The 17,161-nt window shown below is 35.8% G+C and overlaps 1 protein-coding gene across 2 annotated transcripts in view; it reads left to right on the plus strand.

The window, feature by feature from the left end:
• The window catches only part of LOC128018939 (plexin A3-like), a 157,355-nt gene that overhangs the window by 112,098 nt on the left and 28,096 nt on the right, over positions 1–17,161 (plus strand). For both annotated transcript variants that reach the window (XM_052604834.1, XM_052604835.1), the window contains exons 10-14: positions 880–1,080; positions 12,147–12,243; positions 14,773–14,963; positions 15,916–16,064; positions 16,145–16,265. In XM_052604834.1, the coding sequence (XP_052460794.1) occupies positions 880–1,080; positions 12,147–12,243; positions 14,773–14,963; positions 15,916–16,064; positions 16,145–16,265 (759 nt within the window). The remainder of the gene's footprint in view (positions 1–879; positions 1,081–12,146; positions 12,244–14,772; positions 14,964–15,915; positions 16,065–16,144; positions 16,266–17,161) is intronic.

Here is a 17,161-nt window from a genome sequence, read left to right on the forward strand (position 1 = left end):
CGCACTGATATGCAAACCTGTGCAGACTGATGGAGGTCCGGGTTAAATAGTTGCATCATTGTTAAGCATGCTGCTCTTCTGGCTCGGGTGGACGGTGAGCTGGGCGGCTAGTGGCTCTGATTTATGTCTCCTCTGCCTGCAAATTGCTTTTACTGCCACCCTGATTATTGTTCGGTGTTAAATAGATTACAGATCGTCTGAAATATCCTCAGATGCACAACTTGGAAGGATAAGAGCTGGCTTGCAACCGACACCTCTTTGCACCCGTCGATAAGTGATAATCATCAATCAATTAATGTGGTTAGTATAAACAGGAACCTTGTTCCTCTCTCCAGATTGTGCTTTGCATGTGTCGTTGTTTCTGACCTGCTAATATGTCTCAGGATATGAGACTCGTTTTCCGTCAGTGTGATCAGAAATCACGTCAATATGAGTGTCTTTGATAAATGCTGCAATCGGTTACGGATAGAGAAGACCATAATGACTCTTCTAGCACGACTTGACTTGCAGGACTAAGGAAGATATTCATTTACCGCTTCATCAGTGTGATCTGCAGAGAGAACCCGTGCTTCGTAAAACTGGAGATGGATGCAAGTGCTGTGTAATAGGGGTTTTAGCCTCAGATTGTTGAATTTTAAGTTATTCCCGCCCTAATGGCCTCGATTTCCTTTCTTGGTGCATTTGTGTGAGACTGAATACCACGTTTGTGGGCAAAGTTTCAGTCGAATAGACGTTATTTATCACCCTTGAGCTCAATAATCTGGAATCAGTGTCATTTTTGGAGTGAAAGTGGAATCAGTTATGATATTTATGAGTCGGGATTGTTTGTGCTTTGCTCTGAGACTGAATTATTACATAGTCTTTTTTTGTCGTTTTCAGGGTTGCCCGCAGATTCTGCCTAGCAGTGACATCCTGGTACCGGCGGGGATGGTTCGGCCAATCACGTTGCGAGCTCGGAACTTGCCCCAGCCTCAGTCGGGACAGAAGAACTATGAGTGCGTCTTTAAAATCCAGGGCAAAGTCCAGCGTATTCCCGCGGTCCGTTTTAACAGCTCCTGCATCCAGTGCCAGAACACTTCGGTAAGAACACTTCACTTCATTTCTAAGACAACAACTCTGTTTAATAAATTTAATTCACAGCTTGAATGGGAAAAATATCTAATTACTCCCAAACTGTGCCACATTTGATTATCAACACACAATGACTTGAATTTGGGTCTGCTTGTCACATTTACTTGTAGTGCATATTATAGTGCATATAGTCATGTTTTATGGTTTTTTATATATAGATATATAGATATAGAATTCCGATAAACAGCAGTTCAACTGAATGGAAAGATCTATGTGAAGATTATTAACTTTTTGTGTTAAGCAAAAACATAACAAACTGAAAGCATACGGGTTTGCAATGACATGAGGGTGAGAAAATAATGACAGAAGTGTTATTTTTGAGTGAACTATTGCTTTCAGTATATCCTAAATAGCAACCATGTCATTTATTAATCAGCATATTTTTCCAAGTGTAGCCGCCCCCCCCACCCCCCCCACCCCCCATATGGCATCTGAATAATTGTCATACGAACAGATGCATTGTTTTCTCTCGTTATATTTGGCTTTGTGACATTATTATTCCATTTAAAAAAAATTAGCATGAGCTGCAGATCGTCGCTTGTAGGGCAAAGAGGTGGTGATGAATTTGTCTGAAGTGTGCTGGGAGAGCCAAGGTGACTTCTCGCTGGATCATAAAAAATACGAATCTTTATCCGGGTAAATCGCCAAAGACATCAATTTATAACTCTGAAAGTGTTGTTTTCTCAATCCCAGTGAAAAATGGAGCATGTCAAGATGCTGACATTGAGAGTCTCTCTCTCTCTCTCTCTCTCTCTCTCTCTCTCTCTCTCTCTCTCTCTCTTTCTCTCTCTCTGTCCTCCCTTTATGCAGGCGCTTGCCGTCTGTAACCCATCTGGTTGTCACAGTAACCTCAGGGAATCTTGTAAAATAATTAGCTAGTTGCTGAACGTACCTCGTAATGTGGCACGACAGTATGACCCAGCGAAAATGGAATGCGGTGAACCCGATTTGCCACGCTGGAGGAGACGTGTGTGCCCTTTGACCTTTGTACCCTTACGGGGTCAAAGGTCAGTCCACTAGCCCATGCCCTGCGACAAGACAATTGATGCCCCATAGCAATTTAATAATGAGGATCACGTCTGTAGCGCTCGCCCCGGTACTGGATTGATTGTCGTCCTTTCCAGGAATGACACATGGTGCCGTTCGAAGGTCTCCTCGCAGGACCCCAGTGCAACTGTTGTCCTTCCATCTGTTTTGACTCATCTCCTCCTGTTCATCAGTCTCCCTGTCTCTGACCCTCACTGCCGTCTCTGACAGAGCTATGCATTTAAATTGGAATTGAAACGTAGCGTCTTGTGCAGTCTAAACACAGTCTCAGATCTGTAGGCATTTAGATGCAAAGTGAGTCCTCCGGCCGCCTGTCAGTGATGATGCCAGTGCATATTGACTATGTGGAGGGCAACAGATTTTTTATTTGCTTATTGCAGATGAATATTGACATTGGGATTTCTGTGCAGGTCTTTTATTTATAAAATCTCGCAAAACCAACAAATTCCTAGTGCTGAACATCCCGTGTCATAAGTGGGTGTGATGCGACTTGCCTGTCCACACTGACTGCAGAACTGTTACACAGCATGACGTAAATGGATTTCTAAACAACGGACAGAGTTTTTTATATGTAAGAGTAAGAGCTTTATATGACATGGTAGGGCACTATATATTTATTTCATACAAGGTGCTTAAAGTGCTTTTTCAAATATAAGAACTGGAAAATTCCCTTTTTTTTTTTATAATAATAAATCAAGGGGTGCTTAAAGTACACACCGATGCAAATTTTCACTTGCATTTGGCTCTTAGCCATTGTTCATTTTGAGCCATTGTAAATTTTTACCTATTATTATTTGCTGTATAACCTATTTTTATAGTTCGTATAAGGGCCATTATAGTTTACTAAAACTAATAATAAAACTAAAGACATTTTAAAAAAAATTCAGCTAGTTGTCAAGTCAACATTTCACATTTTCATTAGTTTAACTTGCAGTAAAATGACTAAAAACTTTATTAAAATGAATAAAAACTGTTTTTAAAATAATTAAATAAATAGAACATGACTGACAAAAACACTACATAGTAACTTAAACTTTAAATCAAAATGAAAATGGAAAATCCAGTTCAAATTTCTAATTATTAATAATAAACTAACAGTAATCTAATGACACAAAAATAACACACATTATCAGGGGTGCACATAAGTGGTCCGCATGCGTGACCAAATTAAAAATTGCTTTATATAAATATGTTCTGACAGCGCATATGCGTACCGACATGGTTGACAGCTGTTAATACACAATTACCATTTTAGATCACAAACTGTACTATATAAGTTTTATTTTCAACATGAAAACATAAATTTGGGCTATGCCATGTCATTTTCAGAGCACAAAGCAAAACTGTGACATTCATCCCCTGACGCTCTTTAATCAGAAGGCAGTGCTAAATCCAGAAGCGTGTATACTTACTTGCTTTGAATATGATGAAAACGCTTTTATTTATTTAGTTTTTAGATGCTTTTATCCAAAATAACTTAAATTGGGGAATACATAAAGCGATTCTTCTTAAAGAGGCAAAGAAAGAAAGTAGTAGTAAATATTAGCATTTTATTTTTAAGTTTACTATAAAATAAATGTATTTGTATTTAATACTAGGACTGCCCTTTATTTTTAATAATATTATTTAGTTTATTTACTATTATTTTATTATTTAGTGCAATAATATTATAACTATTATTAATTAATTTTTTATAGCTATATTTAATGGGTCATGCTATATGCCGTGTGAGGACCAAACCAAATCTCCAGGTTCTCTTATGAGAACCAGGCTGAAAAAATGATGTGCATCCCTGCATATAATACAATAACACACCAGACATTTTATTTATTTTTAAATAAATTACAAATTAAGACATTTAATTATTTTTTTATAGACATTTACAATTTTGCAGTAAAGAATGATTAACGATACCCTTTGTATCTTTCTTGGAAACCCCAAAAATAGTGCTTAAAGTTCTTGAAAGACCATGAATTTCATTTTGAAGCATCTGTATGAACCCTGTATATATGACACTACATGTTAGGGCACATCATAAAAATCTTTCTTTTAAAAGTATTATGTATTGCATTGAGTTACCTCCTAAAACATTACATTACTTATTATGCTACGTAAATTCTTTGTTTTGTGCCTCTTTTTTCTCAAATGGTATTGCTGTTGTTAGTATTTGTCATCTCAACATAGTTTGCATGCCCTGTATACAGATTGTGGATTGGCAGTCAACATCATTAATCATAATGGGAGTGAGCTAGCTTTATCATGTTAAATTTGTGTTCTGTGGTCTGCTTGGGGCTACATTATTATATTGTTGTAAACAGTAAGGTTTTGAGTTTTATTTCTATGTTGTGCATGTTCCCATTCAACCAAACCTAAAGTGGTGTTTTTTCTGGTAGATGGCTAGTTTATGTTGCCAGTTTAACTTACTTTAACTTGCTCTTTAAGGTTGAACTGCAATGTTTCCAGATAAGTTCTGCCTCACTGGGATGGGAAACCAAACCCTCACGTTTCATCGTCTCCCATCCCCCCTTTATCTTCAATCTCTTTGTCTCTCAACTCATTGTAGTATCTGTGTTAGTTTGGACATGCACAGATTAATTGATAGCCTGATTACCAGTGACACAGTAAAGAAAAAGCATATCATCTCTCTCAAGACATGCATCTTTCCTGAATAGCAATCGAACATCAGCGAAGACCTAATACAGATTACGCTGACTCCCAGGAGAGTGTGTCATCAATTGTCCGCCACTCCCTTCCTCAGCACGTGTCCTCTCTCTCACACACTCTCACTAAAGGCAGTGAGAGTCAATCAATATGGCTGTCATGGCGAATGGCACTGCATAGTCTTCTGGGAGCCAACGGCAGGTGACTTTGAGGCCGCGGGGTCCATGCTAATGAAATTGTGAGTGCCTTCGGATGGGCAATGGTGAATCAATCAGTTTCATCTTCTGTTTACACATCACCTGAGAACGTGTATGAAATGGTCAGCTATTTTTCTCTTGTACTGTACTCAAGAAAGTTAAACATATAGCTCCATTATATGGAGCTATATAGGTAAAGTAAATAAAAGAAAGATGAGGTTTTGAAGGTTATTTAATATGTTGTTCTCTCTCTTATGCTTTTAAACTTCAATTCAGTACTTGAAGTTTTTAGTTGCTTTTTGTTTTTTATTTACAGTTTACAAACATCAATGATGTTAATTGATTCCAGGGAATTTTAGGTTAACTTATAACTGTCAAATAAATAAATAAATAAATATCTTTATTCACTCATTTATTTATTTATTTATTTATTTATTTATTTATTTATTTATTTATTTTAGTGGACAAAAAGTTTAATGCCATTTTTATTTATTTACAATATTTATTTATAAAAGTTTCTTTATAACTATTATTATTATTATTATATCTATGTTAAATAGATATTAGTGGATAGTTCATTTGTTTCCATTTGTTAAACTTATTATTTATTTTGTTTTATATAGATTTAATTGAATAATGCATTTGACTTGTGTCCACATGTCAGTTGTTTTGTCATCAGTTTTTTTTTTTAGTATTCAGTTAACTAAAATGCATAACATGCATAATGCATAATTAACTAATTGTGGAATATTAGCAGTTGCTAACGTTACACACCTGAGAGAATCGTAGTGGTCTTTATTGATCGAACAGTGTTAAAGACAAAGGCACACAAGCTACTGGTGTTGTATTACAGCTAGTTAATCTGCTCTTATCTTGATGTAAGTGGTCTCCCTTAGGGCACGTCTCTCACTTGCACTGGAATTAAAGGGTCATTATTTTTGACAAAAATCAAGTTAACTGGCCCTACATTCTCCCTAATTTCTCGGCAGTTTCCTGTTCCTGCCTCACCCTAAAATTTGGACAGCTGCCTTTTCAGTACCTCACAATGCTGCCATTGTGTGGCTTTAACATCAGATACACTACAAAGAACTTTACTGTACTCTGCTAGTAAAGTATTGGGAAAGCTGATGGTTGCAATAATATAACAACATGCTAATTGTTCTAGCTAATAAATTAATCAATCGGTATGTAGTCATGGTGTCTGTGGGGAAAATGGTAAAAGATCAGGACTAGGCACCAAAAAGTCCAATTCATAAGCTAGTTGAACAGTGTGATCATGTTCAAACATTTAATGCTAAACAGTACTAAAAGTTGGTTGGACCAATCTAACTGACTACTTGTTGATCACTAGTCATGATGAAATCAACTTAACCCCCAAGTCACATAAAATCAAAGCAAAGATGGGATTTTCGAATGGTGTGCCTCAGGGACATGTTATTGGTCCATTTATATTTCCAAAGATTTTATTATCAGTTATAAACAGCATTTACTCTCAAAACACATAAGGTACTTAAATGTTTTGAAACCACATTTCGAGTTGTGTAAAACTACAGCTGTTTTCTTATTTAACCCTATGACAGCCTGTAAGTCATATTTGACTATTTCTTTTGTTCTAGGTTGACCATTTTTCTATTGCGTGGCACTCAAGAATCACTAATGAACAGCTATAGCTTGAACATAGGTTTTGATGCATCATCTGCTCATGGCTTGACAGCCAATAGATACATGTTCTCAGCTCTGCTACAACATAATAATCACCTGCTTTCTGTGTGTACTTTTAAAATTGTATTATAGTCATGAAAAAAAAAAAATCTGTAATGGGTGTGATTTTTGCTAGGCTGATGCATGATCCAAAGAAATTCCCTTTTTTGTTCAAGAAGAGAGAGGTGTGCAAAATACTCCAAATGAGTCCATGAGCGTAAGTGTTGCTAAGCACCGCTGACCCCTTAGCGACAGGAACCGGGAATGTTACCAGGGAAACGTACCGCCAAAGGCCTTTTTTACACAATGCCCAAGTTCTGAACCAGGCTCTCGATGGAGAGGGCCCTCACAAAGAACCCCATTATCCTCGATGCAGGGTAGAGGAAGCTTTTTGAATAAAAACACTTACATGTTATTTTTGTCAGGCATTTTGAACCACCTCACCCTCATTATTCTATTATTCTTATCAAGTGCTCAATCAGGCATTAGTTGTTTTGTACTGTACTACCAAGAGGAACGTGTTTTAACGATCACCTGGGTTGCATGAAAACCATAAATGCCTGACTACAGCCAAAAAAAGTTTCTTAGGTAATTTCAGTTTTCTTGTTCATGGCGTTTCAGTGCAGTCTCAGACGTGCTTCTTTAAACTGTAAATGCTATTAGGTTGCCGTGCGTAAGCATGTGGGCCTTATTAAAATAAATTGATCAACTAATGTGGTGATCAATCCACTGTGTGTATCCCAGGCGTAATGTATCGCATTAACTGCTCCCTGAGTATTTCTCTGTGTATTAAGAGGCTCAGCTTTGCTAGAACCTACAAATGAAGAATCCCTCCAAAAGTGATGCACAAATAAAATGCTTCGGCTCATTTACGGCAACACGTGTTTCCTTGCACATCAATGTGGCCACCTTTCCTTATCCTCCAAGCTTTAGGAAAACTCAACCCATTATTTCTTTCAAGTGGCTCTCGACCAAACCAAATCACATCATATTTGGACTGACAGAAGCTGTATCTTTTATCATAACCCAGAATTCCCCTCTCCCAACCTAGAAATTAGCCCATGACGCAACATTCGTTGAAGTGAATTATATGCTGTTATTACTGGACTGTCGTTAGTAATGAGATAGTTATGATTCAATAATTAGGTTACCGTAAAGTAATGCTGCGCACACAGCAGGCTCATTCTGCTCATACCATCGATGCCGTTGTGTCTTTTTTGTGCTGAGTCTGGTTCAAATTTTAACTTAATTAAATGTACAGGTCCTCCATCATTAAGTTATATTGATTTTCATTCTGTCACTCGAAGGAGACGTCAGGTCAGCTGGAACTGAGCGTATCCAGAGAGATGAGGTCTATGAAAACATCTTTTAAACAATAAAATCCTATTAAAGACTAAATACTTAGTTCCACAGAGTTCCACTTGAATTAATTGCAATCACTTAATTTCAGGAGAAGGCAGATTTTTCGAGAAGCAGCATTTTTTGCCCCGGAGTCAATATCTCTGGTTATTCATCATAGCTGCTGCCATAAACGGTAGCACCATATTAACTTAGCTCCAATAAGTGGATTATTGAGCACACCAATTTTCAAGAGTGGTCTCTTTAAAAACCCACATCATATTATAGCCTTTGATTAAACATGCAAGCGGGATTGAAATGTACCCCAAGGATGTGTACAAAGCTAAATGAAAATGACAAAAATGGCCTTTATTTCTGTTAAAGCCATCCTGGGTTGTGTTTTGCATATTCAGGGCGGCTGATAACTCGAGAACGGTTTTAGAAGTAAGATTACCTTGCTGTTGTTTGCTAGTCATTTCCAGTGAGCCCTCTGACAGAACCAGGCCAGGCTGTCTAAACAATACAGTAATACAGTGGGAAGACAAGCCGAAAGAAAATCAATTCGCTACTGGCAGAGATAAGCGGTATTGTATGGACAAACACAAAAGCTTCCTCCCATTTACACATGCGGGCTAATCTTCTCAAAGCAAAAATTTCAATAGAGAATAAGCAATAAACAAGAAAACTAGGGGTGTCGCCGACTAAGGATTTTCATAGTCGAATCGGAATTTTCGAATCTTGCCGATAGTCGAATCATATGTTTGACAAGTCAAGTCAGACATTCAACTAACATAATTATTGATGTTAACACACAGGGAAATTGTGTAATAAACACCTTGCAGATATAAACGGGGTAAATAATGTTTTATGTTTTGATTAACAGATAGCTAACACTTAACATCGGCGAAACCATAACAATTAACTATATATATATATATATATATATATATATATATATATATATATATATATATATATATATATATATATAAAATATTATTATTATTATTATTATTTATTTTTTTACAAAAGTGCTCTCATTATAACGTTAGACTAAAACGTTAGCGGTTAATGTTCTGCAGTGACGCATTTGATTTGTTTTTAATCAATGGGATTCAACTCATAATTTCATATAGAATACGCTTCGTTATTTATACAACATAACGTTAATATTAAGACTTAAAGTCTAATTGCAAAAAGGGCCCGAATGCACATTTAACATATCTGGGGGGCTCTGAATGTGAACTCCTTTTGTGGACGCGTTCATGTGGAACAATGTGCAGAAACACAGCAGCTTAACTCAAAAAAATCATAGCATTTTAGTATAATGGTCTTCTTAATATTCTGCACTGTAGTTTGACTTGCTTGCACTGTGTGCTGAAGAGATTTCACCGTAGTACTACAATAAAGTGCTAGACTCAAAACCAAATGCATCTTATATAAGGTAAATAATATATCCACGAAACATACACACCGGCTGAAATGTTTTGAAATCACTTGTACCCTACCTGTTCGAAAAAATCCAGTCTCTGTCTGTCAGTTTGAGTCTTGGTAAAGTTTTAAATCCCTGCCGCCAAGATGCTCCTCTGTCGGTCACGGATTATGGAAAGTGAAACATAAATCTATAGGGGTGGTTGGATTTATTCACGCACTTTAAAATATTAATTTGAAGCTTCTTTCTTTTCAGATTCTTACGACTTTAATAGGCTGTATATTAACTTATTGGGATAAAACCAGTACTTCTATGTGAAATCAGACATTTGAGCTCCCCCATATAGTCAAAATGGCATAATCAATAACACCCCACGAATATTCGATTGTTAGATTGGTGGTCGAATCAGGCTCCTCGAATCAAAGCATCGATTCGTCGACTATTCGGGGTCACCCCTAAAGAAAACACATCACTTTAATGGAAAAAAATGATATGTACTACAGTTTAAGTAAGAATTGTTTTACAAAAGAGTTACACATCCGTTCTGGTCGTTTAATCCTATTGGATGAAATTATTAAGCAACAGATAATGTTAATTTGATGAACACATAAATGAACTGACATGCTCTATGGAAAAGCATTGTTTGATATATGATTTTTGTTCCATTTTATGAAATGCATTGGTACATCAGGCCTTTTTTATAGCTTGAGTGCATAACAGCCCAACAAATTCCAAGATAAGTTAATGATGTTAAAGTCGTGACCTTTGTGACCTGTATGCCAGTATGCGGGTCGCCTGTATTGACCCCAATTAAGACCCCAGCAGCTGTGTCTCATAGAGATATATGACTGCTGGGTGCCTGGCGTCAACAGGTTGAGTGAGGTTTAGTTCAGCTTTCACCACCTTTTCCACTGCAGAGCTCGCTCGAGTTCCTCCCAGATATTTTTCCCCCCAGAACAGCTGTAGAAAGTCTCTGGCTTTACCGCACACACCACCGAGGGCCATTTTCCACTCTTCAGGGCCTCTTGGATGGCTGGGGAGCGATGTGGCACTGCTTGTTTTCTCTGTTGAGATTTATCTGGGCTGTATGGCTGAATGAACGTTGATGTAACAGCTGACGTTTCAATCAGCCCTAATGACCGGCCGAGGCATGAGGTTTCGTCGAGGCAGGGTGTTTTTATGCCTTTTTTCCAAAATAGATTTTGGCTTGGCCATAAATGGAAATGCAGTGCATTTTTCACTGCTGAGGAAGAATGCAGTAAGAATGAATAGCACTGTTTATTTGCACATTGGACACGTTGTTTTATACTGTAAAAAAAAAAAAAGATTTGTCAATAAAGTACATTTTAGAAGAAAATACTATTTCAGTTTTATTATACCTCATATTTCCATGTTTAATTCAATGGAATGCTTGCTGTTTCCTTTAAATTGTGCTAACAATTTCTAAGTGAAAATGTATCTGCAACTTTTTTTATATATATAGCACTATGCTCTGTAATCATGCAATCAGGTGCCCACAAAATTAAAACCCTTTCCCGCTCTAGCAAGTGAATAAGATACAGGTTTTGCACTGAAATACCACATGCTAAACTGTTTAGTGAATTCATCCTTAATAGTTAACTTACTTGCATGCATTGATGAAGCAAATTTCTGTATAAATAATTCTGAAATCCATGCATATGTAAATTAGGCTGGTTTGCATTCAGTGCAAAAAGTGGGTTGATTGTTGCACTGAAATGTACCATATACCAAATGGTGTTTTTCCACATTTATCAGGGGAAACAAAGCGAAAGTGCCATTGTGGTTGTTTGTAATGCTGAAGCCAAATCTTCTTCACGCTGGTAAGTTTACTTGAGTTCTATTGGAAGTCTCTTAAGGAAGCAGCCACCGATCGATGAGCCTGATCAGCGATATTCTCTCAGGGTTGCGTTGGCTAAGTGCTCTCAGTGTTGTTGCTAATTAAAACCCAGACAGTAAAAACCACCGTCACCTGCTTTCTGCTCCACCAGACGACCTGTAGCCACATGCTGGTGACACACCATATCTTCTGTGTGTTATCTATCTATCTATCTATCTATCTATCTTTTAATCGTTCTATCACTATCTAGTGGCTTTTTAAAAAAATCACAAAATAGTGTTTGCAGAGAAAAAGAAGATAACAAGAAGTCGAAACTCTGTTGTCTTTCTTTTTCTTGGTATGGCCTGATACAGTAAGTGCTCGTGGAGAGAGCGAAGCAGATGTGTTGTCATCATCTGTATTCATGCTCTTTGTCAGCGTGATGTTCGGATGATGTCAGTCGTGATTGACCGTGTTTTTTTCCGTGAGTGGTGTGGAGTGTGCGGCAAATTATAGATCTGGGTTTAAGTTCATTTCCGAGATATCAGGATTGATTCAGAGCAGTGCTGGCGGAGAAAGTGTCATGATAACATCATCTTCTGTATTCGTCTCTTGAGACATTGAGGTGATGTCAGTGGTGACCGGGCGTATTTTGCAAGAAGTGCTGTTGATTTAGCAAATGATTGTTTTACTTACAGCAAAAAAATGAAATAAAATAGTAATCGGGGTGTTTTTATTTCCCCTCCCTGTGTCACACTCTTGTAGTGATGTTTTTGTAATATAGATGATGTTTTTCCCACAGTACTGGTATGAAGGGAATGAGATGGGAGACCTGCCTGTGGATTTCTCCATCGTATGGGACGGTGACTTCCCCATCGACAAGCCGTCATCCCTGCGAGGTAAGAAATCACACACTTCACCTTCAGCCCCTAAAGAGCTAAAGAGAAGAAATATTGAAGTTATCTTCTCTACATTCATTTTTCATTTTTATTCCCGGGGTCCTCTTGATGTGGGAAAGGTGTTGCCTTTGTGTAAAGTGGAACTTAATGCATCTTTTATTTTATTTCACAGTCTTTTCAAACACACTTAGTTTGTCAGGTGTTCTCTCAGTCGCTGTGGTATATTTTATTGATAACAGGGCGCCTGCCTGCTTCAGCCTTATATAAGATCATATTAATGCAGAGGATAGTATGGAATCCCCGTCTGTCAGCTTTGAACCCATCCACAACGCTGTCAGTTTGCATTTACCTCAAACAGTTTGAGAAGAAAGAGTTGAAAGACCTCCAGGAGCCGATTTCTATCTCTTCATCAGGTGTGCTGTTACAGAGTGTTTGTGTGCTTTCCGAGGAATAGAGGCGAGAGAGGAACAGAAAGTCACTGTGAAACTGCAGACATACGATCTCTCTGGTACATTATTGGTGTTGTGTGTTTATTAGTGTGTGATCATGTTTTCAGTGGCCTATCATACTGAGCTCAGATGGGCAATTTAGTCTCGACGTCCACCTTTCCACAGCTACCTTCAAAGATGCCTCATTTGGGCCAAAATCCAAGGTGCCATCACATGTATTCTCTCAACACTCCAAAATCACAGAATTCCTTTGAACTAGTTTTTTGAAGATTTCTTTTTTCCAAAAACATTGCAGACAATGTTTTTGGAAGTATTTTATTGTAAATTAATAATTTTTTATATATCATATACAATTATTATATTAAAGTATTAATAAACATTTAAGTATATTTAGATTTAATATTTTAAATGGCCATATGTAGTATAATTTAATGTAATACAAATATATATAATATTATTTGTTTATACATATTGTAGAATTTATGAATATTAAATTATTTATGAATATTTAATATTTTACATTTTGATTTTATATTTAAATTATATTTAAATTCCCATATGTAATGTCATATAATATAGTATATAATAGTAATATAGTTATATATAAAATATGTATATATATATAGCTGGGAATAAGTGTGTGTGTGTGTGTCTGTGTGTGTATTTTTTCATGTTCTAAATATTCAGAAATATTTGTTAATATTTTCAGGTTTTCTTTATGAATATTTTTCATGTCCTTGACGGAAAAAAAAAAAAAATCAAAAAATTTTTTTATGTGGGGTTATTTAAAAATTTCAGTACAGATATATTTATTTACTAAGTGCCACCGGTGGGCCTGTTGACGCTCTTTCACATATTAGTAACACTCATAACTTACATATCATTTGAAAACTTAAAACCTTAAATTTCATCCTGTGAAAACCATTTTGAAATCAGACTGTGTTTATCATGGAAGTGGTACTTTAATATCTTTTGGCAGCTCCTTCCCCTTAGTGGGTGGAGTCAGGTGTCATATTACAAAATGCATTATGGTCTTTTAGAATCAAAACGTTTTATAATCTTGACAAAATACATATCATCGGTAAGGTCTGAGTCTCAGGATTCCATGTTTGGTGGATATTTTGTGATAGATATTTAGATATTTGTGACAGAAAAATGCATTAAAAAATTTCAATGGAGTTTTGATGGCACCCGGTGGCTGTTTGTGGTATAAACACCCTACATAAAATCTCTCGGGAACCTCAATTTTTTTTTTATACATCAACTTCAAATTAGGAACATAATTTTCATTGTATAGCACTTTTGGATTCAAAAAACATTTTGACAAATATTTATTTTATATTAAAAGAATTTTAAAGTGCATTTTTAATGCAGTAATTAACAGTAAATTTAAACTTCTTTAACTTTTTAAAACTTTAATAATTTAAGACGATTCCTCTTCTGCAATAAAATACAACTTGGCTTCTTAAAAAAAAGAGTCTAAACTTAGGTCTCTATTCCAAAGCGTCCATGAATTATAACAATTCAAGTGTGAATAGTGCACTTTCACATCTATATTCAAAAATGGGGGGTGGCACTTAAAGGATTATTTTTATTTTTTTATTTGTTTGTGTGTGTGTGTGTGTGTGTGTGTGTGTTTATTAAAGTATTATTAATTTATCACCATGGTAACATTAGGCTTTTTTTTACATAAGCTGTTTAGTCTTTCTTTGTAGACGTGACTTGGGAACAGCATTTCAGTTCACTTGTGGTTCTGGTTCAGTTTCTGTTCCGACGCTGCCTATGTAGACAGTAACCAGTGAGTGAGCTTACTAGATCTCGGAACAGAGCCATGTGTGTAGAATTGAACCTTTACACCCACTTTCTGGAGGCCTCGGCTCAGAGTTATTAGTGTGTGTGGGCAGCACATGAATCATGGCACAGTGAAAGCAGGTGTGGGTTTCGCCTCTGCTACCTTCCCCGTACAGTTCAATTATCGATTGGCACCACTCCAAACATGGCCTGCGTTTAACTGCCCAGCTGAGAGTACGGCTATATTCTCACTCTCTCTCTCTCTCTCTCTGTGTGTGTGTGGACGCAGCTCTCCTGTATAAGTGTGAAGCTCAGAGGGACAGCTGTGGACTCTGTCTGAAGGCAGAAAGCATGTTTGAGTGTGGCTGGTGTTTGGCCGATAAGAAGTGTCTCCTGAAGCAACACTGTTCATCACCCGAGCACAACTGGATGCATCAGGGACGCCGCAACGTACGCTGCAGCCATCCCAGAATCACTCAGGTAATACACACACACACACACACACGTCATCTGAAAGCCATCCTGGACAATCAATTTATATCAGATGAGCCCTATCAAAACACTGAAGAAAACAATGAGGAAATAAGTTAGGGACATAAATCATTTCTGTCAAGAAAGTCATTTTAAAGATTGTTGTTGTTTTTTAAACAGTCTGTCCTGATTAATTATGCACAATAAAACCTGGAATGTGTATTGAGATTTTTTTTGTTTTATATAGACAGTTTTTAGTATAAAATATATTTTATTTTTATGTATTTGTTTGCTTATTAATTTTTTTATTTTACTTTTTTAATTATCAGCAGTTATATTTTATCTTTATTGTCCATTTTTGTTGTTTACCTTGATCATTCTTTTTTTTTTTTGTTATACAATTTTTATTATTTTATTTTATTTATTTATTTACTTAATCTGTATTTATATTTATTATTTACATATTTTCATTTGCCTTTTTTACCTGTTGTTTACCATTTTTTTAATTCAGACAGAATTTATCTTTATTTAATATTTTCTGTATTAAAATGTATTTATTAATTAATTTTAATCTTACATTTTTTTCTAATTTTTCTTAAAATATTTTTATCATTATTTATCTGTATGATTTATTTATTCATCAATCTATATTAATTATTTTTTGTACCATTTTCAGAAGTAAAAAATATTTTATTTATTATTAATTTACTATTTTTAGAATCAAAATATATCCGTTTTGATTTATTAAAATTTTCCTTATTAGATATGTCCTCGAAAGGTTTTGTCTGACTTTTATATTTTCTGTTTGTCATCTTCAGTAAATCGTTCCTCAAAGTATTGTTAAAGCACAAATGAACTACACAATTCTCCTGCATGACAGATTTCCCAGACTGCACCTATTAAAGCTCTTAGAATTAGTTTCTTTTATACCCTCCAATGGAAAGCTGTCATCTTTTCACAGATCCGTCCTCTGACGGGGCCGAAGGAGGGCGGCACACGCGTGACCATCGAAGGAGAGAATCTAGGGCTGCAGGTTCGAGAGATCACTCATGTGCGTGTGGCTGGAGTTCGCTGCAGCCCTGCTGCTTCTGAATACATCAGCGCTGAGAGGTGAGATATGCTTCCCGTGTTGCTAGTTTTTGGACAGTGTTATGTGCAGGAGTGATCTCCGTGTTCTTCCTGGTCTGCAGGATTGTGTGTGATATGGAGGAGTCTCTGATGTCGAGTCCCCCTGGTGGTCCGGTGGAGCTGTGTATCGGAGACTGCAGCGCAGAGTATCGAACCCAGTCGACTCAGACATACTCTTTTGTGGTACGTCCTCTACTTCTTCGTTTAGGAAAGGGACAACATCTTGACTCTGTCTGAAACTTGAATCATATTGCCTTATCAGGCAATATATGGCGGAAGGATGGCATCAAAGCAAATCCTAATTCAATCTCATAATCCTGTGTGTGCAGTTCAAGGATTGGCATAATTGCCATAGTGGTAGGAAAAAGTCCAAATGTCAATTTTTATTTATTTATTAAGAATATTTAATGACTACAGTGATTGATACTTAGTTGAAATGGAATTAAAAGCTGAAAAAATAGGCATGTTAAAATACTTGTATTTAAAAAAAATATTCATTTTTATTTTAAATTAGAAAAATTAATAGCCTATTAATTAATAATTAGTAATTAATAGCCAATTATTTATTAATTCTATTTTTGAATCTATTTTTAAAATGATTGTCTTTTAAATATGCATCTTTTATATTATTTATATATCATTTTAGTATTAATATAGTATATTTATATTCATTAGACTTTTTTATTTTGAAAATATTCTTTACTCTCTTTATTATTTATCGTTATGATTTATTTACCATTATTTATTTACCATTATTTTATGTTTTATCTCTTTCTTTTTTTTACCATTTTTATATACAAATGTATTTATTTATCTCTATATTTAATGGAAAAAGTGCTTATTTTTAATTGACAAGAAACTATAGATTGATTATTATTATTTTTTTTTTTACTTTTTCAAATTGTATTTATTTTAATTTTAATTTAATTTTGATTCCATTTCTTCCAGAAATAAGCATTTTAATTACTAAACACTCTATGGGTTATTTCTAAAGTATGTTCTACAATATTAAATTTTAAAGCATTTTCCAGATGCCTTCATAAACAAAACGGCACCTAACCACTCTAGACGTTTTTAGA

The sequence above is a fragment of the Carassius gibelio genome, chromosome A8 (genome assembly GCF_023724105.1).
Source record: "Carassius gibelio isolate Cgi1373 ecotype wild population from Czech Republic chromosome A8, carGib1.2-hapl.c, whole genome shotgun sequence".
NCBI lineage: Eukaryota > Metazoa > Chordata > Actinopteri > Cypriniformes > Cyprinidae > Carassius > Carassius gibelio.